This window comes from Moschus berezovskii, chromosome 9 (assembly GCF_049115385.1).
Source record: "Moschus berezovskii isolate FMDL1 chromosome 9, NW_MosBer_1.0, whole genome shotgun sequence".
Classification (NCBI taxonomy): Eukaryota; Metazoa; Chordata; class Mammalia; order Artiodactyla; family Moschidae; genus Moschus; species Moschus berezovskii.
The window spans coordinates 74,056,654-74,080,995 of NC_142468.1; the positions used below are offsets into that span (position 1 = coordinate 74,056,654).

Below are 24,342 nucleotides of genomic sequence, written 5' to 3' on the forward strand. Positions count from 1 at the left end.
TTCATGCATTTTAGATAGGCATTTATTTACTCCCAGATACTTATTGAGAACACAAAACATAAATTTGTATTCAGTCGTGAGAGACTGAAAACTTTATAAACATCACTGTGAATTAGGAATGAATAGAATATAAAATAGTTCAGAACTGAAGTTATGGGGCTCTACTGCCAAGGGTCAGGAAATAGGCAAAAGTAATTGGATGATCATAGCCCTGTGAGAAAACAGACTGGAAGTGCCCTCTATGAGGGAGAACCTGAAAAAGATAAAAATAAAGCATCCATTAAAGAAAAAGCAATCAGTTAGAAAACTAAATCACTCAAAACAGTATGATGTGAAAAGTAAACAATTAGAAATTTTGGCAGTGAAATATAGTCATTTAAAAAACAAAATATTCAGTGGGCAGAATAAACTCTAGATGAACCAAGTCAAAGAGAGAATGAGTGAAGCAGAAAAAAATAATTCACCCAGAAGGCAATTCCTAGGTCGGAAAGATCCCCTGGAAAAGGGAATGGATAGCCACTCCAGTATTCTGCCTAGAAAGTTCCGTGGACAGAGGAGCCTGGAGGGCTGCAGTCTGTGGAGGTTGCAAAGAGCTGGACATGACTGAGTGACTAACACTTTTCTGTGGTTTTGAATGTGTGTTAAAAATTACCAGTGATTACTGAAAGAGTAGAAATCCAGTATACAGCTTTCTAATCAGCCGAGAAAACAGACAAAACACTGTTTTGATCTTTTTATTTGTTTGTTTTTTGGTATGAGGCAGAAAATGGCAAAGGAAAAATTATATAAAGTTTAATATAACAAGAAGTCCACAATAAGATGACAGAAACAGGTCCAGGAAAGAAAATGTAGAATATAAAAAATATAAAATATTTAAGTTCAATTCTGTGAACTTGTATTTATAAGATAGAATAAAAATTTTCAAACCCTGGTTTTATGTAAATCAGAAAAATATTAACAAAAGAAAGCTGATATTATAATGTTGATAAATAGAATGTATGAAAAAAGTCATATGTGGAGATGAATTATGAATTTGTATGTAACAACTTACTTCTCAAGCGTATAAAACAAAACTGACAGAATTATAACAAACTATTAAAACCAGAATCGTACTGAGAGGTTATACCACCCCTTTATTTGAAATAATAGTTCAAGAAAATAAAATATTAGTAAGGTCATAGAAGATTTGAACAGAATCAACAATTAAAGTCACAATTTTGTGTGTTTAAGCATAAAATCTTATTTTGCAAAACTAAGATCATGGCATCCGGTCCCATCACTTCATGGCAAATAGATGGGGAAACAATGGAAACAATGAGAGACTTTATTTTGGGGGGCTCCAGAATCACTGCAGATGGTGACTGCAGCCATTAAATGAGAAAATGTTTGCTCCTTGGAAGAAGAGCTATGACCAACCTAGACAGCATATTAAAAAGCAGAGACTTTGCCAACAAAGGTCCACCTAGTCAAAGCTATGGTTTTTCCAGTATTCGTGTATGGATGTGAGAGTTGGACTGTAAAGAAAGCTGAGTGCTGAAGAATCGATGCTTTTGAAATGTGGTGTTGGAGAAGACTCTTGAGAGTCTGTTGGACAGCAAGGAGATCCAACCAGTACATCCTAAAGGAAATCAGTCCTGAATATTCATTGGAAGGACTGATGCTGAAGCTGAAGAACTGACTCATTGGAAAAGACTCTGATTCTGGGAAAGACTGAAGGCAGGAGGAGAAGGGGATGACAGAGGATGAGATGGTTGGATGGCATCACTGACTCGATGAACATGAGTTTAAGCAAGCTCCTAGAGTTAGTGATGGACAGGGAAGCCTGGCATGCTGTAGTCCACAGGGTCACAAAGAGTTGGATGTGACTGAGTGACTGAATTGAACTTGCTCTCGACAGATCCACTTTCCAAGCACAGATGGGGCATTTATAATATTTAACTATCTATTAGTCATGAACGAACTTTACCAAATTTTGAAGAATTATATAGTCTTGACCATATGCAGTCAAATTAGAAAGAAAAAAAAAGTAGTAGAAGTAAACAAACATGTTTAACACAAGAAAATCACTGCAGATGCTGATTGCAGCCAGGAAATTAAAAGACGCTTACTCCTTGGAAGGAAAGTTATGACCAACCTAGATAGCGTATTAAAAAGCAGAGACATTACTTTGCCAACAAAGGTCCGTCTAGTCAAGGCTATGGTTTTTCCCGTGGTCATGTATGGATGTGAGAGTTGGACTGTGAAGAAAGCTGATCGCCGAAGAATTGATGCTTTTGGACTGTGGTACCGGAGAAGACTCTTGAGAGTCCCTTGGACTGCAAGAAGATCCAACCAGTCCATTCTAAAGGAGATCAATCCTGTGTGTTCATTGGAAGGACAGATGCTAAAGCTGAAACTCCAATACTTTGGCCACCTCATGCGAAGAGCTGACTCACTGGAAAAGTGTCTGATGCTAAGAAGGATTGGGGGTGGGAGGAGAAGGGAACAACAGAGAATGAGATGGCTGGATGGCATCACCATGGACATGAGTTTGGGTGAACTCCGGGAGTTGGTGATGGACGGGGAGGCCTGGCGTGCAGTGATTCATGGGGTCGCAAAGAGTCGGACACGACTGAGCGACTGAACTGAACTGATCTGAATCTTAAATAACAATAAAAATGACAAAATATTGACAACTGAATGACAACAAATGTGCCACTTTCAAATCTTTTGGGATGCAGCTAAATTGGTATTTAAAATCTTTCTATTTAAAAAATAAGAAATATGTAAATATAAATGAATACAGTGTTCAAATCAAAAATCGAGAATAAATAAACTACTGAATAAATGTAAATAGAAGCAAGGAAGTAATAAAAGTAAGAGTAAAGTTTATGAAATTGAAAGTCAGAAAAAATATTAAAAACAACAAGAAACTGGCACCTTGATGAAACTCCCCAAGTTGCCAAATACGTGACAAAATCTATCTAAAGTAAAAGACCAATAAAGTCTTCTACCCTATGTGAATTCATGAAATAAATAGCCTTTGTTTAGAGATGTTTCAGTATTATTAAGAAAAGGTGATGAGTAGTCTCTTAGAAAAATGATCAAAGAATATGAAGAGTCATTTCACAGTAAAAAATAAAAATTATAAATCTGGCTGCAAATTTCTGAAAAACATGTTATACTGCAATCATACAAGAGTTGCTATTCAGTCACCAGTTAGTGTCCAACTCTTTGCAACCCAACGGACTGTAGCATGCCAGGCTTCCCTGTCCCTCATCATCTCCTGGAGTTTGCCCAGATCATGTCCATTGCATTGGCGATGCCATCCAGCCAACTCATCCTGTTACCTTTTTTCCTCCTGCCTTCAGTCTTCTCCAGCATCAGGGTCTTTTCCAATAAGTCACCTGTTCACATCAGGTGGCCAAAGTATTAGAACTTCAGCTTCAGCATCAGTGCTCCCAATAAGTATTCAGGGTTGATTTCTTTTAGGATTGACTGGTTTGATCTCCTTGCTGTCCAAGGGACTCTCTGGAGTCTTCTCCAGCACTACAGTTTGAAAGCATCAATTATTTGGCACTCTGCCTTCTTTATGGTCCATCTCTCACATCTGTACAAGACTACTGGAAAGACCATAGTCTTGACTATATGGACCTTTGTCAGCAAAGTGATATCTTTACTTTTTAACACACTATCTAGGTTTGTCATAGCTTTCCTGCCAAGAACCAATCGTCTTCTGTTTTCATGGCTGCGATCACCATCCACAGTGATTTTAGAGCCCAAGAAGAAGAAATCTGTCACTGCTTCCACCTTTTCTCCTTCTATTTGCCGTGAAGTAATGGGGCTGGATGCCATGACCTTAGTTATTTTAATATTTAGTTTTAAGGTGGCTTTTTCACTCTCCATCTCCCATTTACATACAAGAGTTGTTGTTCAGTTACTCAGTCGTGTCCGACTTTTTGTGACCCTTGTACTGCAGCACGTCAGGCTTCCCTGTCCTTCACCATTTCCTGAAACTTGCTCAAACTCATGTCCATTGAGTCAGTGATGCCATCCAACCATCTCTCATCCTCTGTCGTCCCCTTCTCCTGCCTTCAGTGTTTCCCAGCATCAGCGTCTTTTCCAGTGAGTTGGCTCTTTGCATCGGGTGGCCAAAGTATTGGAGCTTCCGCTTCAGCAACAGTCCTTCCAGTTAATATTCAGGGTTGATTTCCTTTAGGATTGACTGGTTTTATTTCCTTGAAGTCCAAGGGACTCTCAAGAGTCTTCTTTGAAAGGTACACAATTAAAAATACCTAGGAAATAAATATTTTTGTATCAAAATAGCAAAAGTCTTAAATTTAATATCGAATGTTGATGAAGATGTTGGAGAATACAGCTCAGTAGATATGGACAAAATATGTATAAAGTTTGGTGTCTTTTCATGCTATATAACATCAGAGTTTTAAGTATAATCATGAAAACAGCAAAGAAATCTTAGCCAATGAAGTATAGATGTAAACAACCCAACTTAAGGAAGCACTATAGTCTGGCAATTGAAAGCCTGGACGGTACAGCCAGATTGCCTACGTTTGAATCTTGATGTTTATCTGTTGGTAGTGGGTGATCTTCGAGAGTCACAAAGTTTCTCTGTGCCTCAATTTTCTCGTATGTTAAACAGGGACCATAATAATACCACTTATTACACTATGAGAATTCAGTAAAGGACTTGCACATAGTGTCTTGCACACATGAAGTGAAGTGAACTTGCTCAGTCATGTCCGACTCTTTGCAACCCCATGGACTGTAGACTACAAGGATCCTCTGTCCATGAAATTTTCCAGCCGAGAGTACTGGAGTGGGTCGCCATTTCCTTCTTCAGGGGATCTTCCAGGCCAGGGATCAAACCCAGGTCGCCTGCATTGCAGGCAGATGCTTTACCATCTGAGCCACCAGGGAAGCCACCATAATACTATATAATTTATGTATTTTAAAAATATGTCCACTGGTGGTGCAATGGATTAGAATCTGTCTGCTAATACAGGAGACATGGATTCAATCCTGGGTCTGGGGAGATTCCCCATGCCAGAGCAACTAAACCCACATGCCGCAACTTCTGAGCCTGCATGCTACAATTACTGAAGCCCACACACCTAAAGCCTGTGCTCATCAACAAGAGAAGCCACCACAGTGAGAAGCCCCATCACTGCAACAATGAGTAGCTCCTCTTGCTGTAACTAGAGAAAAGCTGTGTAAAGCAGCAAAGACCCAGCACAGCCCAAAGTAAATAAACATATAAAATTTAAAATAAATTTCACAAGGAAAAATCTTTTCTAGCATGTCTTAATTAACAAACTTTCTCTTGATGATCTAGGATAAATATAATTGTATGACCAGAAGTTATAGCCTCTGGAGTTATGGGTTCTGTTTAGAGTCCTTTAGTTGCCCCTCTGGGGCTTCCCTGCTGGCTCAAGACCTTAAAAGATCCACCTGCAATGCAGGAGACCCGGGTTCAACCCCTGGGTTGGGAATATCCCCCAGAGGAGGTCATTGCAACCCACTTGTGTATTTCAGATATAATCAGCCTTGACATACTCCTTTCCTGATTTGGAACCAGTCTGTCGTTCCATGTCCAGTTCTAACTGGATTAAGACAGTTGTATATTTCATTGGTTTTGCAAAATATTTTTAAAGTAAGTCATTGGCAACATGACAAATTTGCATATGTATGGAGATGCATGCAAATCCTAAAAGATGATGCTGTGCACTCAATATGCCAGCAAATTTGGAAAACTCAGCAGTGGCCACAGGAATGGAAAAGGTCAGCTTTCATTCCAATCCCAAAGAAAGGCAATGCCAAAGAATGCTCAAACTACCACACAATTGCACTCATCTCACACGCTAGTAAAGTCATGCTCAAAATTCTCCAAGCCAGGCTTCAGCGGTATGTGAACTGTGAACTTCCAGATGTTCAAGCTGGTTTTAGAAAAGCCAGAGGAACCAGAGATCCAATTGCCAACATCTACTGGATCATCAAAAAAGCAAAAGAGTTCCCGAAAAACATCTATTTCTGATTTATTGATGTGCCAAAGCCTTTGTGTGGATCACAATGAACTGGAAAATTCTGAAGAAGATGGGAGTACCAGACCACTTGACCTGCCTCTTGAGAAATCTGTATGCAGGTCAGGAAGCAACAGTTAGAACTGGACATGGAACGACAGACTGGTTCCAAATCAGGAAAGGAGTATGTCAAGGCTGTATATTGTCACCCTGCTTATTTAACTTATATGCAGAGTACATCATGAGGAATGCTGGACTGGATGAAGCACAAGCTGGAATCAAGATTGCCAGGAGAAATATCAATAACCTCAGATATGCAGATGCCACCACCCTTATGGCAGAAAGTGAAGAGGAACTCAAAAGCCTCTTGATGAAAGTGAAAGAGGAGAGTGAAAAAGTTGGCTTAAAGCTCAACACTCAGAAAACGAAGATCATGGCATCTGGTCCCATCACTTCATGGCAAATAGATGGGGAAACAGTGTCAGACTTTATTTTTGGGGGCTTCAAAATCACTGCAGATGGTGATAGTAGCCATGAAATTAATGTGTTTACCCAGCCAACTGAAATTTTGCTTTTAGTGAATACACCACAAGAATAATGGTGCCATGAAGGGAGTTGACTTAATCTACCTAGTGCTACTAGTTTGAGTCGTTTGCTTTGGCTTTACTATATAAGAATCCTTAATCTTTGTCTAACTTCTCTTTTATTATTCTGTATGTGATTATTACAAATATCATGTTACCAAAAACAGGCATCCAACTAGAAGCAGAAAATTGTTACTCAGTTTGTATACTCAATAAGCTAAATGGTTTAAACTAATAAATATGTAAAAATAGCATATTTAAATAAGCTTAAGCTACTACAAAGACTATGGTTGTAAACATCTAAAATGAATTCATTCATTTCATAGCTGAATTGTGGCCTGTGGTTTTTTCCCCTGGAAGATTAGTTCTGGAATGTGGGAAGAGTTGATGTTGTCCACAGTAGTCTACCTGCACCCATCTCTCACATACACTCTGCTGTTATCAGTTGGAACACTTTCATCAGAGATTATGCACACGTTTCTGGTACCGTAATGATTTTTCAGAGTGTTTCTTTTTTTCTTAGAAAACACTGTCACACAAGTGGTCATTAAAATAAGCTGTCATTTAATTTGGTAATGTTTCTGTTCATATGTTATTAAGTGACTTAATTATATAGGCTTATGGTCTGACTCACTGGAAAAGACTCTGATGCTAGGAGGGATTGGAGGTGGGAGGAGACGGGGATGACAGAGAATGAGATGGCTGGATGGCATCACCGACTCGATGGACATGAGTCTGAGTGAACTCCGGGAGTTGGTGATGGACAGGGAGGCCTGGCGTGCTGTGATTCATGGGGTCGCGGAGAGTCGGACACGACTGAGCGACTGAACTGAACTGAACTGATAGTCTACCACTCTCTTGTTTTCTACTTTTATTCTCCAAATAAGTTTGAAATTTATACAAAATAGGTGTGTCAGAAAAATTCTCACTGTTGTCTCCATGAGTAAAATCAAATTATAATAATTAAAATGCCTTGGATTTAAATTTCATATCTTAGAAATGATAGTATTTTTCCTATCCTAATTACAGTTCCTCAGAAATGAAAAAGAGATTGAAACAATGCATCTAGTAGTTGGTGAAGTGCAATTAAAATGAATTGGAGTGAAACTTATTTTTCAGGAGCAAGAAAAGCAGTTACCCAAGGGGAATAGAAAAATAAATACTAGCAAAGTAAATTTTGCTTTAGGATCAGAGCAGTTTAAAATATATATACACTAGTTTCCTAGGCAGAGAGGAACCAAGGGAATGGAAATGTGTTTTTAAACCTCCAGTTTAATAGTTATGTAAAAAAATATTTGCCCTTTCTTGGCAGGTTTAGATCCAGATAAGCATCTTGGAAAAACCTTGGATCAAATGGAACCGTATCTCTTAGAGGTAAGAATTTAGAGTATTTCTCAAAATACAGGCATCTAAAGGAGGAAAATAAACAATGCCATGATATGCTGGTTATGCCATCAATTTTTAGAAATTCTCAGATACATTGATGATACAGCTTTGTGAAAAAATTAAACCTCTGATGGGTATGAAAGTGTTTGAAATTAATTACAAAAGTTATGACTACTTTCTTGAGATCGCTAAAAGAATAATTAAGTAAGCTATATTAAAAAGGAAATTGTTTGTCAAAAAGTTTACTTTTATTTTCCCTGGTAACTCAGACAGTGAAGAATCTGCCTGCAATGCAAGAGACCTGGGTTTAATCCCTGGGCCAGGAAGATCCCCTGGAGAAGGGAATGGCAGCCCACTCCATTAGTCTTGCTTGGAAAATTCCAAGGACAGAGGAGCCTGGCAGGCTGCAGTCCATTGCAGCCTGAAAAAGAGTTGGACACGACTGAGCAACTGACACTTTCAAAGTACAGTCCATGATCAGGTGCATTTCCATCAGAAATAGAAGAGAAAATTTCCTTTAGAGATTATCTAATCTAACCTCTTTTCTTTTACCAATTAGGAAATTAACTTGCCGAGTAGTAAACAAATTATCCCAAGGCTTCAGGTTAAAACTGTTTATCATTGTCAAAGTCTAAATGTGTTTTAAATATTAAAGATCTTGTTATTTTTACTCTATTGCTGTATTATATTTTATTAGAATTAGGGATCAAATGTTAGGATTAGTATGACAATTCTTAATTAACGAGAATAGTGTAACTTGGATTTTTGAAATTTTATAGTTACAAAAAATGAAAAAGAAAATCACCCTACTTCTGTGAAAGAAGTAAACTCCTCTATTAAGTTACCATTTTTCCCTCCCATAGTCTTCATCAAATTGTCTCTGGACACTGTTAATGCCAGTGCTGTAATATGAACTGTTATCAGTTATACCCGTCAGTAATTGTATGTGTTTCACATTTTTCTTTCAGATATTTGATTATTTTATGGCTTATCAATATGTACCAAATGCTTAGAAATCCGTAAAATGCTTATTTCTTGTTTTATTAAGCATTATGCTTGTACTTAGTCACTCAGTTGTGTCTGACTCTTCGCAACCCCATGGACTGTAGCCCACCAGGCTCCTCTATCCATGGAATTTTCCAGGCAAGAATACTGGAGTGGGTTTCCATGCCCTCGTCCAGGGAATCTTCCAACCCAGGGATCAAACGCAGGTTTCCCGCATTGCAGGCAAATTCTTGACTGTCTGAGCCACCTGGAAAGCCCAAGAATAATAGGGTGAGTAGCCTATCCCTTCTCCAGGGGATCTTCCTGACCCAGGAATTGAACCAGGCTCTCCTGCATTACAGTTAGATTCTTTACCCAGCTGAGCTACCATGGAATCCCAGCAGGGAAGCCCCTTATTAAGCATTATTAAACATCTAACATGTGCTAGGAAAATCAGTTCAGTTCAGTCACTCAGTCATGTCTGACTCTTTGCGACCCCATGGACTGCAGCACGCCAGGCCTCCCTGTCCATCACCAACTCCCGGAGTTTACCCAAACTCATGTCCATTGAGTCGGTGATGCCATCCAACCACCTCATCCTCTGTCATCCCCTTCTCCTCCCACCTTCAGTCTTTCCCAGCATCAGGATCTTTTCCAATGAGTGACGTAAATACTAAAAGATTTGGCAATGAGCTGGGAAAAGATTTGAAAATGAACTAGGGAAATAGTAAAAGATTAAAATTGAAATGATTGTATAATTGTGACAAATTATTTTGGTTTCTAGATAGTTTGATATCATTTATGATGGACATGGTTGCTTTCCATGCCACAGGACTCTTTTCACAGTAATTTCTTCTATGCCCAGCATATCTATGTTCACATCTATTCACTACCATTGGGCTAAACTTTGCTTCTACAAAAGCAGTGTAAATAAATAATGTAATTAAACTTATGAGGGTAAAAGAAAGGGAACTTCAGAGATAGGAGACTGGAGTTTTGGCAAAAGATGCTTCTAAAACTTGAAGTTGTGAGGTCAGGTTTCAAGCATGTGTAGATTATTTTTAGAAAAGGCAAGTAAAGCTTTAGGATCACCATGATGTTGATTGTGAATTAACCTGTGTGTTACCATAAGATGTTTAAACACAGAAATTATTTTATTCTACTTCAGCAAGTTCCTCACAAGACCTGTCAGTCTTACATTTCACTAGAAAAATTCTCTACCCATTCTCTATAATGACCATTTTATTCCCTCTCTGCTCCTCAGGTTTTAAATCCCTTCATATTTTACTGTCAATGTACAAATGGTAGCAAAGTGCTGAATGAATAAAAGCACCTTTGAAATAAATTAAAAATACAGGGACACAAAATAATAATGTATTTGCAAGGACTTAGACAAAAGATACACATGGAATACTTTTAAATATTTGCCTGTGATAAGGAAAAAGGGATAAGGAATAGAGATAAATGGGAATTTTTATTTTTTATTTATTGAAGTACTGTTGATGTGCAGTATTATATGTTACAGATGTACAATGTAGTGATTCACAGTTTTTAAAAGTTATACACCATTTACAGTTATTCTAAATAATGTTGACTATATTTCTTGTACTTTATAATATATCCCATAGCTTATTTTATATGATAGTTTGTAGCTCTTAATTCTCCACTGCTATGTTGCCCATCCCTCCCACCCCTTTTCTCACTAATAAAATAAATGTAAAATTTTAAAATAACAACATAAGGGACTTCTCTGGGGTTCAGTGGCTAAGACTGCACACCCAGTGCAGGGGGCCCAGGTTCAGTCCCTGGTCAGGTAATTAGATGCTGCAACTTAAGTTCCTGCATGCTATACCGAAGATCAGAATTCTGTGTGCCACAACCAAGACCTGGCACAGCCAAACAAAAAATAAATAAAATAAATATTTTTAATAAGACATAAGAATCCCTGACTGTTACTGCAAATTTGCAATATGATAAAGTATAAGGTAGCAAAAAAAGCATAGTTCTTCTGCCCCATGATGCATGTTGCTAACATGTGTATTCCCTGATTTTTATTTCCTGAGCTTTTGTTGTACACTCAAGTTCATATCATTAAATATTTGTACATATTGTATTTGCACAATTTGGTTCAACTATACGTATAGTTTGTCTCCTTTTTTTTCTCATAATTTTCTGATGTGTTTACTTTCTTACAAAACTAAATCTACTTTGAAAATACATTAATTAATGGCTGTGTAGATTCCATCATATTCATATTCTACATATGAATATATTCTTGTTGGGAATATTTGTCTCTATTTGGTTGATACAAAAGTAATTGCGGTTTTGCATTGTTGAACTTTTCTGTTTGATTGGAATACTTCTTAAATGTGATTATATTATACATCATTTTCATGCACATGTCTTTATTTTTTTTGCTAATGACTTATTACTTAATGTTTATTTTAGACTATAGAAATGATGTTAGACAAAAAGCAAATACAAATGACTTTTTTTATTCAAGTTCAAAATGGGTCATAAAGCAGGGAGGCAACTCTCAATATCAATGCATGGGCCCAGGAACTGCTAATGAACATACAGAGTAGTGATGATTCAAAAAGTTTTGCAAAGGAGATGAGAGCCTCGATGATGAGGATCATAGTAGCTGGCCATCAGAAATTGACAACTACCAATTGAAAGGAGTCGTCAAACTGATTCTCTTACGACTACAGGATAAATTGCCGAAGGACTCAGTGTCAACCATTCTAAGGTCATTTGGTATTTGAAGCAAACTGGAAAAGTGAAAAAGCTCGGTAAGTGGGTGCATTCATGAGCTGAACACAAATCAAAAAATTGTTGTTTTGAAGTGTCATCATCTCTTATACGAGGCAACAACAATGAACCATTTCTCAGTTGGATTGTGACATGCGACAAAGAGTAGCTTTTATACAACAAATGATGATGACCACCTCAGTGCTTGGACCAAGAAGAAGCTCCAAAGCACTTCCCAAAGCCTAACTTGCACCAAAACAAGGTCATGGTCACTGTTTGGTGATCTGCCGCCCATCTGATCCACTACCGCTTTCTGAATCCTGGCGAAACCATTACATCTGAGAAGTATGCTCAACAGATCCAATAAGATGCATCTAAAATGGCAATGCCTGCAGCTAGCATTGGTCAACAGAATGGGCCCAATTCTTCTCCACAACAATGTCTGACCACATATCACACAACCAATGCTTCAAAAGTTGAACAAATTAGGCTATGAAGTTTTGCCTCATCCACCATATTCACCTGACCTCTCACCAACCAGCTACCACTTCTTCAAGCATCTCCACCACTCTTTGTAGGGAAAATGCTTCCACAACCAGCAGGAGGCAGAAAATGCTTTCCAAGAGTTTATCAAATCCCAAAGCATGACTTTTTATTCTACAGGAATAAACAAGTTTATACCTCATTAGCAAAAATGTGTTGAATGTAATTGTTTATATTTTAATTAATAAAGATGTGTTTGAATCTAGTTATAATGATTTAAAATTCATGGTCTGAAACCACAGTTACTTTTTCAACAACCTAATAAGTAAAAAGTTATTTATTTTTAAATTATTATAAGTAATATTCTGATTATTATCTTTTCTAGTAAATCTTCGTGTATATTTCTGATTATTACTTTCTTTAGATAAATTCCTAGGAATTATAATTTCTGGATCAAAAATTAAAACCTCAAGGCTTATACATTTATTACTCTAAATTAACTACGGAATGCTTCTTAAATTCCTGCAAGTTCCTAAAATTATTATCTGATGCATTAACAATAGATTAAAAAATTATTTTATCTTTTGTGCTTTTTTCCCCAGGATTGTTTTCTCATTGTTCAAAAAAGGAGATGAATTTTAATATAAAATTACATCAAATTTTAAAAGCTTTGGACTGCTCTTTAAATGCTTTTGAAGAGTATTCCTATTTTTGTAATATTTTACAGTGTTTGTTGAACTCAATCTTTCAAATGATTCTTCATACTTTGCTATGTAAACAACCCTCTGAGTCTTTCTTGCCTCTTACTTATTTCATCATCTCACTTTCATGTCTTATGGTTGATTTTTACCTCTATGTCTTTGTGTTACTGAATGATTTCCCTCAAAGTTAGCACTATTTATTGATTTCTCACTCTAGATTATGCAGATTTAGCTAACTTTACTCCCTTTGTCTCCATCAAATATGTGTACACTTTTCCTCATTCCATCTTCCTACTTTATACTGCAATTCTGGTTGTATGAATAGTCAGTGTTTAAATTACAATAACTATAAAAACTCAAAACACAGCCTCATTAGGTAGTAAACTCTGGTAGTAGACCTTTCCTGTATTGTTCAGTCTCCCAGTCATGTCCGAATCTTTGTGACCCCATGGACTGCAACACGCCAGGCCTCCCTGTCCCTCACTATCTCCTGGAGTTTGCCCAGGTTCATGTCCATTGCATTGGTGATGAAATCCAGCCATCTCATCCTCTGATACCCTGTTCTCCTTCTGCCCTCAGTTTTTCCCAGCATCAGAGACTTTTCCAGTGAGTCGACTGTTTGCATCAGGTGACCAAAATACTGGAACTTCAGCTTCAGGATCAGTCCTTCCAATGAGTATTCAGGGTTGATTTCCTTTAAGATTGACTGCTGTGATCTCCTTCCTGTCCAAGGGACTCTCAGAAGTCTTCTCCAGCACCACAGTTTGAAGGCATCAATTCTTTGGTGTTCTATCTTCTTTACAGTCCAGTTCTTAGAACCAAACATGACCACTGGAAAGACCAAAGTCTTGACTATGTGGACCATTGTCAGAAGAGTGATGTCTCTGCTCTTCAACATACTGTCTATGTTTGTCATAGCTTTCCTGCCAAGAACCAATTGTCTTCTGTTTTCATGGCTGCAGTCACCATCCATAGTGATTTTAGAGCCCAAGGAGAGGAAATCTATCACTGCTTCCTTTACCCATCTATTTGCCATGAAGTGCTGGGGCTGGATGCCATGATCTTAGTTTTTTTAATATTGAGCTTTAAGCCAGCTTTTTCACTCTCCTCCTTCACCCTCATCAAGTGGTTCTTTAGTTCCTCTTCACTCTCTGCCATTAGAGTGGTATCATCCGCATATTGAGGTTGTTAATGTCTCTCCTATCTTGATTCCAGTTTGTAACTCATCTAGTCCAGCATTTCTCATGATGTGCTCAGAGTATAGATTAAACAAACAGGGTGACAGCAGACAGCCCTGCTGTACCCCTTTCTCAATCCTGGACCAATCAGCTGGTCGATACAAGGTTCTTAACTGTTGCTTCTTGATCCTCATGTGTTTTCATGTGAATTATAATTGTCTTGCTTTATTCATTTATTCAGTATTCTATGTACTAATCATGAATTCAGTGCTTTACTCACTGACAGTTTCTTAGTCTCTTAGCCAGGTGTTCAGACATACTAGTTTTTCAGTTTCCTCTCCCTGAAGTTTTTTCCAGGGCCTTCTGACCTGATGTATATAATCTGGGTCAGTTTCATTCTATGCCTGTTACAAGGCTGTCACCCATCATCTTCTCATAATCCAAGAGACCCCTTTACCTTTCTTCTTTGTTAGATCCCTTGTTTCCTGGATCCAGTGTCTTTCTTTATGTTTGTTTCCATCTCATTTTTGTGAAGCACATTCTTTTTAAGGAAGAGTCCACAGGACTCTTTTGAGACAGTATGCATATCTGTAAATGTCTTCATTCTTTCCTTTCATTTGATTGGTTCTTTAGCAAGTCATAAATTCTGTTTTAGGAATATTTTCCCTTCCAGATCTTGATAGGATTGCTTCATTCCCTTGCAGCTTGGTATGCTGTTGAGAAGTCCAGAGTCATTCTGATTCCTGACTATTTGTATGCAACCTTATTTATTTCTCTCTCCGTCTCCTCTGTGTAAGAGTATGTAAGATAATTCTTTTGCCCCAAGAATTATAAAGTCTTATGTGCTGTGTCTTAGGCATGAATGTTTTTATCCATTGTGCTGAGACAGGTAGATTTTTCAGCTTGAAAATTTCAGTTCTGGGCAATTTTCTTGAATTATGTCACTGGTGTTTACCTACTCTTTATTTCTTTTTATGGTTCAGTCACTCAGTCATGTCCAAATCTTTATGACTGCATGGACTGCAGCATGCCCAGTCTTCTCTGTCCTTCACCATCTCCGGAGTTTGCTCAGATTCATGTCCACTGAACCCATGATGCCATCCAACCATCTAGCCCTCAGTCATTCCCTTCTTCTCCTGTCTTCTATTTTTCCCAGCTTCAGAGTCATTTCCAAAGAGTCAGCTCCACATCAGGTGGCCAAAGTATTGGAGCATCAGTCCTTCCAATGAATATTCAGGGTTGATTTCCTTTAGGATTGACTGATTTGATCTCCTTCAAGGGACTCTCAAGAGTCTTCTCCAACACCACAGTTCAAAAGCATCAATTCTTTGGCACTCGGCCTTCTTCATGGTCCAACTCTCACATCTGTACATAACTACTGGAAAAACCATAGCTTTGACTACACGGCCCTCTATGGACAAAGCAATGTCTCTGCTTTTTAATACTGTCTAGCTTTGTCATCATTTTCTTCCAAGGAGCAAACATCTTTTAATTTCATGGCTGTGGTCACCATCTGCAGTGATTTTGGAACCCAAGAAAATACAGTCTGCCACTATTTGCATTGTTTCCCTACCTAGTTGCCATGAAGTGATGGGACTGGATATCATGATCTTAGTTTTCTGAATGTTGAATTTTAAGCCAGCTTTTTCACTCTCCTCTTTCACCTTCATCAAGAGGCTCTTTAGTTCTTCTTCACAGTCTGCATAGAGGGTAGTATCATCTGTATATCTGAGGTTATTGATATAACCTGTTGACTCCCCGCAGTCTTGATTCCAACTTGTGCTTCATCTAGCCAGGCATTTCGCATGTTGTACTCTGCATATAAGTTAAATAAGCAGGGTGACTATATACACCCTTGCCGTACTCCTTTCCCAATTTTGAACCAGTCCCAATTTTGCTTCTTTGGATTCTTATTATTTAGGTGTTCCTTGAACTTCTAACTTTTCTCTTAATTTTCACCTGGATCACTTTACTCTTTCTGGGAGAATTTCACAATTTTATACTTAAACTTTTAGTTAAGTTTTTTCATATCTTATTTTTAATTTCTAAAAGCACATTTTTGTTCTCTGAATTTTTTTTAATCTGTAATACTTTATCCTTAAATAATTTTTCTTCTCTCCTTCATAGTCTTTTCATTTGTTTATTTTGATCTCTACCTTCATCTTATAGATGTTTCTGCTAATCTTTGATGTTCTGCTGCTGCTGCTAAGTCACTTCAGTCGTGTCTGACTCTGTGCGACCCCAGAGATGGCAGCCCACCAGGCTCTGCCATCCCTGGTATTCTCCAGGCAAGAACACTGGAGTGGGTTGCCATTTCCTTCTCCAGTGTGTGAAAGTGAAAAGTGAAAGTGAAGTCGCTCAGTCTTGTCTGACTAGTAGCGACCCCATGGACTGTAGCCCTCCAGGCTCCTCTGTCCATGGGATTTTTCTAGGCAAAAGAGTACTGGAGTGGCTTGCCATTGCCTTCTCCGCTTTGATGTTCTACTCATGTTTAATACTGGAGACCTAAAAATTTTATTGCAAGCACTAAGCATGTGGATGGAACTATGTGACCTTGAGCTTCACTGGAAGGGAGTGTATATGGGTCATTTAATCTGAGCTGCTTATATTCCAAAGAAAATGATTCTCCAGCCTCCTCTTAATGTGAAGACATGCTGCAGGTTTTGTTGTTGTTGGAGTTGACAAGGAAAATGGCTAGAGGTCTTAGAATCTTGCGTGCATACATTAACTGAGTCCCTCTATTTTTGTTATAGTACCTCTGTCCTCAGTTGTGTCTTGTTTCTCCCAGGTTAGTTCATTTGTTTTCCCTTTGCAGAGAATAAACCTTCAGTGTTCTGACAGGGTCAAGTAGAGCTGGTTGTCAGCCTATAGGGAAAGGATCTAGAGAATCTAACTGCTTGTTAAACAGACTGCCAATCTCTCCCTCTTGTTTTACTGTCCTTTTCACATTTTCCCTTTACTTCCAGAAGTAACCGGTGCCATCAATCCTTTAATTTATTGCTTTAGAGTAAAGAGTTAATTTCCTATATAAATTGTATCAGTCCTTTGCATGCTCCCGGGTTGGTTTAGGTTCCAATGTTCTTGATTCTGTTGCTTGCGCTCTGATTTTCTCCATCTTTTTTGAATTTATGCCTTTTTATGAAATACCTTCCATGGAAGTTTTAGAAAAGGGTGGAAGTAGGTGCATGAATTCAGTTCACTATCTTTACCAGCAGTGGTTACTCTTTAATTAAGAGATTTATTAAGATCTTCCAAGTAAAAGTTGTTTGCTAAATGGAAGATGAAATCATATTATATTAAAATGCTAAATATGTAGATCTGGTTGCTTTTTCCAGAACTATTAACATAGAGTTGGGAAATCTGACTTCTAGTCTTGAGTCAAATGTAAGCAGATATGTATTGACTAAGGAGTATACTGCTCAGCTGGCTGCTATAAGAGCTAAAGCAGGATACTTGTAATGCTAACTTCAAGCTTAAAGCTCTATTTCAAATTCTCTTTTATATGAGTTAACTTGTCTTCCTTATGAGTTTGACAAAAGAACAATTTACAGTCCCAGCTACCTATTACTTAACAACGCAAAAGACAAAGAATTTCACTAAAGTTGATTTGATGTTGTGGGTGAGAGATGGAACTTGAAGCCTTATTTTCTACACTGCTGAACTTATGGAAAGGAAAACCTATAAATGACCTTGAAAGTTAAGAGGAAGGTAGAATATCCTTGAGAGGTTATTTTAAATTTTGAATATAACAGAGTTGGAAGGATATATGGAGCCTTATGGCTGAGATGTTCAGTGACTCTTATAATTTACAAGAAGTATTAAAATGTTGTTCAGTCACTAAGTCATGTCCGACTCTTTGTGACCCCATGAACTGCAGCATGCCAGGCTTCCCTGTCCTTCACTATCTCCTAGAGTTTGCTCAAACTCATGTTCATTGAGTCAGTGAGGCCATAGTCTAGGTTTAAGAGGGAGAGGACATATGTATACCTATGACTGATTCCTGTTGATGTATGGCAGAAACTAACACAATATTTTAAAGCAATTATACTGCAATTAAAAGTATAATGAAAATTGTTAAATTAAAAAATGTACTCTAAGATACTATAAAATATGTACCAAAGAATTTCAAAGAAAACATTGTATGTTGTTGAGAGAATTCTGAATAAATTGAGAGGTAAATTGAAAGCCATACTGGACTTGAGAAGAACTAGTTCTATGAGGGTAGAACTTTTGACTGGCTGGCTTGTTTGGAATGTATCTTAAGTACTTGGAGAGGAAACTGAGAAAAAATTTAGAAGCCATATTGTGAGAAATTTTGAATACTGAATTGAGGATTTAATTATCTAAGCAATGAGCAACCAAAGGTTTTAGAGTAAGGGGGGAAAATTCTGAAAGGTGTACTTTAAGGAATTTGACTCAGCAGTAGAGCCCATTAATATTTGCAGTTAAAGAGAAGAAATGAAGGTCCTCCATAGTTAGTGGCTGTTCCAATATATGATCATGAACATGTTCCTCACATTTCATTGAGTGTGTATTGTAAAATAAGTAAAAAGGCTATTTTTGCATTAAATTTAGAGTCTTATGAGGAGGGATCCTAATAATTTGGATCAGATAAAGCCCAGTTGGTATTTACTATAAATGTAATTGGAAGCTAAAAATGGAAGATGACCACCTGACCTGGAATAGTTGAAAGCAATATCATGGGGGTCTTAGCACTTAAATTGGTCTAAAGGATAGATGAAACTTATACTTTGTTGTTCGATCTCCCAGTCATCTCGAATTCTTTGTACCCCATGGTCTGCAGCACACCAGGTCTCCCTGTCCTTCAGTATCTCATGGAGCTTTCTCAAACTCATGTTCATTAAATCGATGATGCCATCCAAATATTTCATCCTCTGTTGCCCCCTTCTCATGCCCTCAATCTTACCCGGTATCAGGGTCTTTACCACCGAGTCAGCTTTTTGCATCATTTGGCCAAAGTATTGGAGCTTCAGCTTCAGCATCAGTCCTTCCAATGAATATTCAAAGTTGATTTCCTTGAGGATTGACTGGTTTGATCTCCTTGCAGTCCACGGGACTCTCAAGAGTCTTCTCCAACACAATTCAAAAGCATCAGTTCTTTGGTACTCGGCCTTCTTTATCATCCAACTCTCACATCCATAAATGATGACTTGAAAAATGATAATTTTGACTATATGGACTTTTGTGGGCAAGGTGATGTCTCTTTTTAATACACTGTCTAGGTTTGTCGTTGCTTTTCTTTCAAGAAGCAAACGTCTTTTAATTTCATGGCTGCAGTCACCATCTGCAGTGATTTTGGAGCCCAAGAAAATAAAGTCTGCCACTGTGTCCATTGTTTCCCCATCTAGTTACCATGAAGTGATGGGACTGGATGCCATGATCTTAGTTTTTTGAATCTTGAGTTTTAAGCCAGGTTTTTCACTCTTCTCTTTCACTTCCATCAAGAGGCTTTTTAGTTTCTCTTCACTCTCTGCCAAAAGGGTGGTGTCATCTGTATATCTGAGGTTATTGATATTTCTCCCAGCAATCTTGATTCCAGCTTGTGCTTCATTCAGCCCTGCATTTCTCATGATGTATTCTGCATATAAGTTAAATAAGCAGGGTGACAATATACAGCACTGACGTACTCCTTTCCCAAAATGGAACCAATTTGTTGTTCCATGTCCAGTTCTAACTGGTGCTTCTTGACTTGCATACCAGTTTCTCAGGTGGCAGGTAACATGGTATAGTACTCCCATCTCTTTAAGGATTTTCCAGTTTGTTGTGAACCACATAGTCAAAGACTAGCATAGTCAATGAAGCAAAAATAGATATTTCTCTGGAATTCCCTTGCTTTTTCTATGATCCAATGGATGTTGTCAATTTCATCTCTGGTTCCTCTGCCTTTTCAAAATCCAGCTTGTACATCTGGAAGTTCTCAGTTCACGTGCTGTTGAAGCCTAGCTTGAAGAATTTTGAGCATTAACTTGTTACCATGTGAAGTGAGTGCAATTGTTCTGTAGTTTGAACATTCTTTGGCATCGCCCTTCTTTGTAATTGGAATGATAACTGACCTTTTCCTCAGCCACTGCTGAGTTTTCCAGATTTTCTGGCATATTGAGTGCAGGACTTTCACAGCATCATCTTTTAGGATTTGAAATAGATCAGCTGGAATTCTATCACCTCCACTAGCTTTGTTTGTAGTAGTGCTTCCTAAGGCCCACTTGACTTCACACTCCAGGATGTCTGACTCTAAGTGAGTGATCACATTGTCATGGTTTTTTGGATCATTAAGACCTTTTTTGTATTGGTGGTGGCAACAAAGTGAATCAATCTGTAGATTCCTTGGCAAGAAGATGTGCAAGGACAATAAGGAATTTTATTTAAATAAAACTAACAACTCATGTTGGTAGATTAATAAGAAACAGGTGAGGTGGGAATTTAGGTACCAGTCATTAAGGGCCTTGAGAGATGGACCAAGCAATTTGGGGTAAGAAATAAGATATGGAAGGCTCATCAACATGGATATTTATTATTAAAAAATACCTCAGGAAATGTAGTGCAGTGGCAGTATTCCTGGATTGGGAGAGAAGAAATTGGAAATCAAAAAGAGTCTAAGATGCTTTTAATGAAACAGGTCTGAGGGCTTAAAGCATGAAACCTCTGACATTAGGGATAGAGACACAGAACGAAACAAAGACTCTAATGGAAGAATGAAAAAGAAATTAGCACCAAATGGCCAGAAGCTGGAAAAGGAAGAATCAAAGATTAATCCACACACAAATAACTGGGGAAATAAGTAGCACACATGTTTGCAGAGAACAGGATTGAAAAGGAACATGATAAGATTGGTCTTAAACATACTGAGTTTTAAATTATAAACCAAAAGCATGTGTTTTTAAAACTATGAGGTTGGCACACAATTGAGGTGTTCAGGCTAAAGACTAAGGTTTACTGTTTATGAGTCAGGACACAACTTTAAATTATGGGTTTGTTTAGTTCTAAGCTATATATCTTTTGCAAATCAGTTTAGTTTTTGTCTCTGGAAAAGGAAAAAAAAAAAAGTAACCATTTCATCGAGTATCTGTTGTGTGCTGTGTAATATATTAGACCTTATTTTCACATGGTTTTGTTACTGAAAACAGCACTCCTGTGAGGTAGGTACTGTTATCTTCTCCGCTGTACAGATCAGTAATCTGAGGCTCTGAGAGTTTGCATGACCTTAGACTGCACAGCTACAAAGTGACAGAGCTATGATTTGAATGAAGGATGATGTGAACCAAGAATGATTTGCCTCCAGAGCTACTGCTTTTGACCAATATATGACACAATGCTGCTTTCACTGTGCCTCACCACAATATGTGCTTTACCTGCTCTTATAGTTAAGCTATGTATTACAGCTCTGACCTAAGTACTTTTTATGCATTATTTTATTTAATTATCTAACAAGCCTATGAGGTTGCTACTATTAATTTTTACATTTTAAAAATGAGGGATCACTTAGAAGGTGAGTTACTTTTCCAAAGTCACAGAGCTGGGAATTTCAGAACTGGAATTTATGCTTTAAATCTATCTGATTTCAGAGCCTATGCTCTTTTTTTAGTCTTAAAAGTCATTTTGAAGATTAAATAAGATAATTTTATCATTTTCTTAACTTCGACGCATAAAGCAAATTTTCTTTAGTTAGTGGTGACAGTGTTCATCAGTACCGATGAGTCATCAGTTCAACAGTTTGCAGTAACAGAATAACATAAAGGTGATTAGCTGAACCCATGGACTACATAAGCTATCAGGAGGAATAAATGGATAAAGAAGAATATAGCATATAGAGAATCATGAAGAATATTTATAATTTTGGAGCAGCAGGAAGGAAAGGAGTTGGAAAAGCCTAGCAGTAGCTTAGAAAACACAGTAACATAGAAGCCTCAGGAAAATAATCACAAAGATTTGAGATATCAGTCATATGACATGATACATAAAATGTGAAATAAAGGTCATTAGACAGCGTCCCAGCCCATTGCTGTGTGTACTGAAATACCAGTAAACAGAACCACCATCCATCCAGTTTCCCAGTGCAGAAAGCTGCAATTTTTTCTTAATTTTTTAAAAAACTTTCCTTACTTCTCCATTCACTTATTTCAGCCTGCTGAAAACTCTCTCAACCTATCTGCCCTTTCCTCTGTATCCTCAGTGCTCCTTCCCCGTTTCAGGAAATCTTTACCTCCTGCCAAGATCCCTCCAGCAACCTCTCAGTTCTTTCTGCTTCTTGACTTACTGCCCTCAAGCCCATTCTCCATGTGCAGCCAGAATGATGTTTCTAAAAGACAAATGAGATCAGGTCAGTTCTGTGTTTAAAACATCCCCATGGGTTCTCATTGACCTGAGGATAATAACTCAGTATGGCTTGTAAAGCTCCATAACATCTGTCCTCTTTCTAGGTTTTTAGCCTCATCTCTCCGCTATTACTCATCTAGTTATGCTTCAGCTATGCCAAAGTTAAAAAGATGCTTAGAAGGAAACCGGTGACAAACCTAAACAGCATGTTAAACAGCAGATATAGCACTTTGCCACAAAGGTCCATATAGTCACAGCTATGATTTTTCAAATAGTCGTGTACAGATGTGAGAATTGAACCATAAAGAAGGCTGAGCACTGAAGCTTTTGAATGGTGGTTCTGAAGAAGACTCTTGAGAATCCCTTGGACTGAAAGGAGATCAAACCAGTCAATCCTAAAGGAAATCAACCCTGAATATGCATTGGAAGGTCACTCACTGGAAAAGACTCTGATGCTGGGAAGGATTGAAGGCAAAGGGAGAAGCGGGTTGCAGAGAATGAGATGGTTAGATAGCATCACTGACTCAACAGACATAAGTTTGAATAAACTCCAAGAGACTGTGGAGGACAGAGGAGCCAGGTTGCTAGAGTCCATGGGGTCAGGAAGAATCAGACACAACTTAGCAACTGAACTACAAATGCTAAACTTATTTCAATTTATAGTACCCATCATGTACTCTGGGACTTAACACATGCTGTTCCTTTTGGAACAGTTTTCATCTCTCCTGCCTTTTCCCTCTCTCCCTTCCCGTCCCCTTGCCCCTCCCCTTCCCTCTTTCTCTTTCCATCTCCCCCTCCAGACTTTCCTGGTTAACTTATCCTTTAGATTCTTTGAGAAGCCTTTTGAAGTCCTTCCATTTAGATCCCATGCCTTGTAGTCCCACTGCATTTCATGCATTCACCAAACCCACCCCTACCCTTTATTGTAACTGCTTGTTTGACTTTCTGCCCGTACCTGCAGACAGTAAGCTGTTTTATGCAAAATTTATGTCTGTTCCTATTGTTATTCCCAGCACTTAAAACAATGCCAAACCTATAGTAGACATTCAATAAATTACATCTTTAATAACTGCTATGAATGAATATATGCAGGGTGAAATTATTTTATGGTGAGTTCTATAAACATCATGGTTTCATCTAGGTGGTAGGAGGGATGAAGGAAGTGCAGTTTCATTTGGTCCTTCTTTTATTTTTTCCAGTTTTAAGATTACTAAGAGCAAATGAGACAGGTTTAAAAGAAGAAATATTTTTATTTAATAAGAAATTCTCACAACTATGATCATTACAATCTTTTAAAGGGATAGAAAATTAAACAGGGAAATCATGATGCCCCATTACCTTTTCAGTTCAATAATCAGTAGAGTTCAAATGGTGTTATTATGAATATGAATGTTTATGTGAATAAATGTACCAGAAAAAAATAGAATCGTATCAGTAATTTCCTTTACATTTACTCTAGGAATTCACTTTTTAAATGCTCAGACTCCAAGGCATTCTTATAAGCCATGAAATGACCCAAGTCAGCCACATCTGTTCAAAATATTTTAGAAAGTTTATCTTAACAATAGTCAGTTGAAAAATTAATGTTCACCTTCCCTAAAAATTTTATCCAAAAGAGAACATAGCATAATTTAGATGTATATGAAGCAAAGAGCGTGCTTTTATACAATGAACATTATATTGTGATACAAGTAAAAATTGATCTTATTGCTTCTGGTTAGAAAACAGCAACATATTTCTTCTCAGATGGTCAAGATCCTTTTGAAATTTTGTTTTATTTTATTGACTTTATTAGCTTTATTTTTTCGCATTTGTATGAAGGATGAGACTACTTGACTAATGTAGCAGGTATATTAAGTTTATAAAATAGTCATCTGATTTGAATCTTTTTCTGTATAACATTCCCCAAATGGTTAAAAATGGG

At 37.7% G+C, this 24,342-nt stretch overlaps 1 protein-coding gene across 1 annotated transcript in view; it reads left to right on the forward strand.

The window, feature by feature from the left end:
- DPH6 (diphthamine biosynthesis 6) overlaps positions 1 to 24,342 on the forward strand; it is a 203,589-nt gene that overhangs the window by 159,211 nt on the left and 20,036 nt on the right. Inside the window, exon 6 of the mRNA XM_055435402.2 lies at positions 7,914 to 7,975. Coding sequence (XP_055291377.1) covers positions 7,914 to 7,975 — 62 coding nt within the window. The remainder of the gene's footprint in view (positions 1 to 7,913; positions 7,976 to 24,342) is intronic.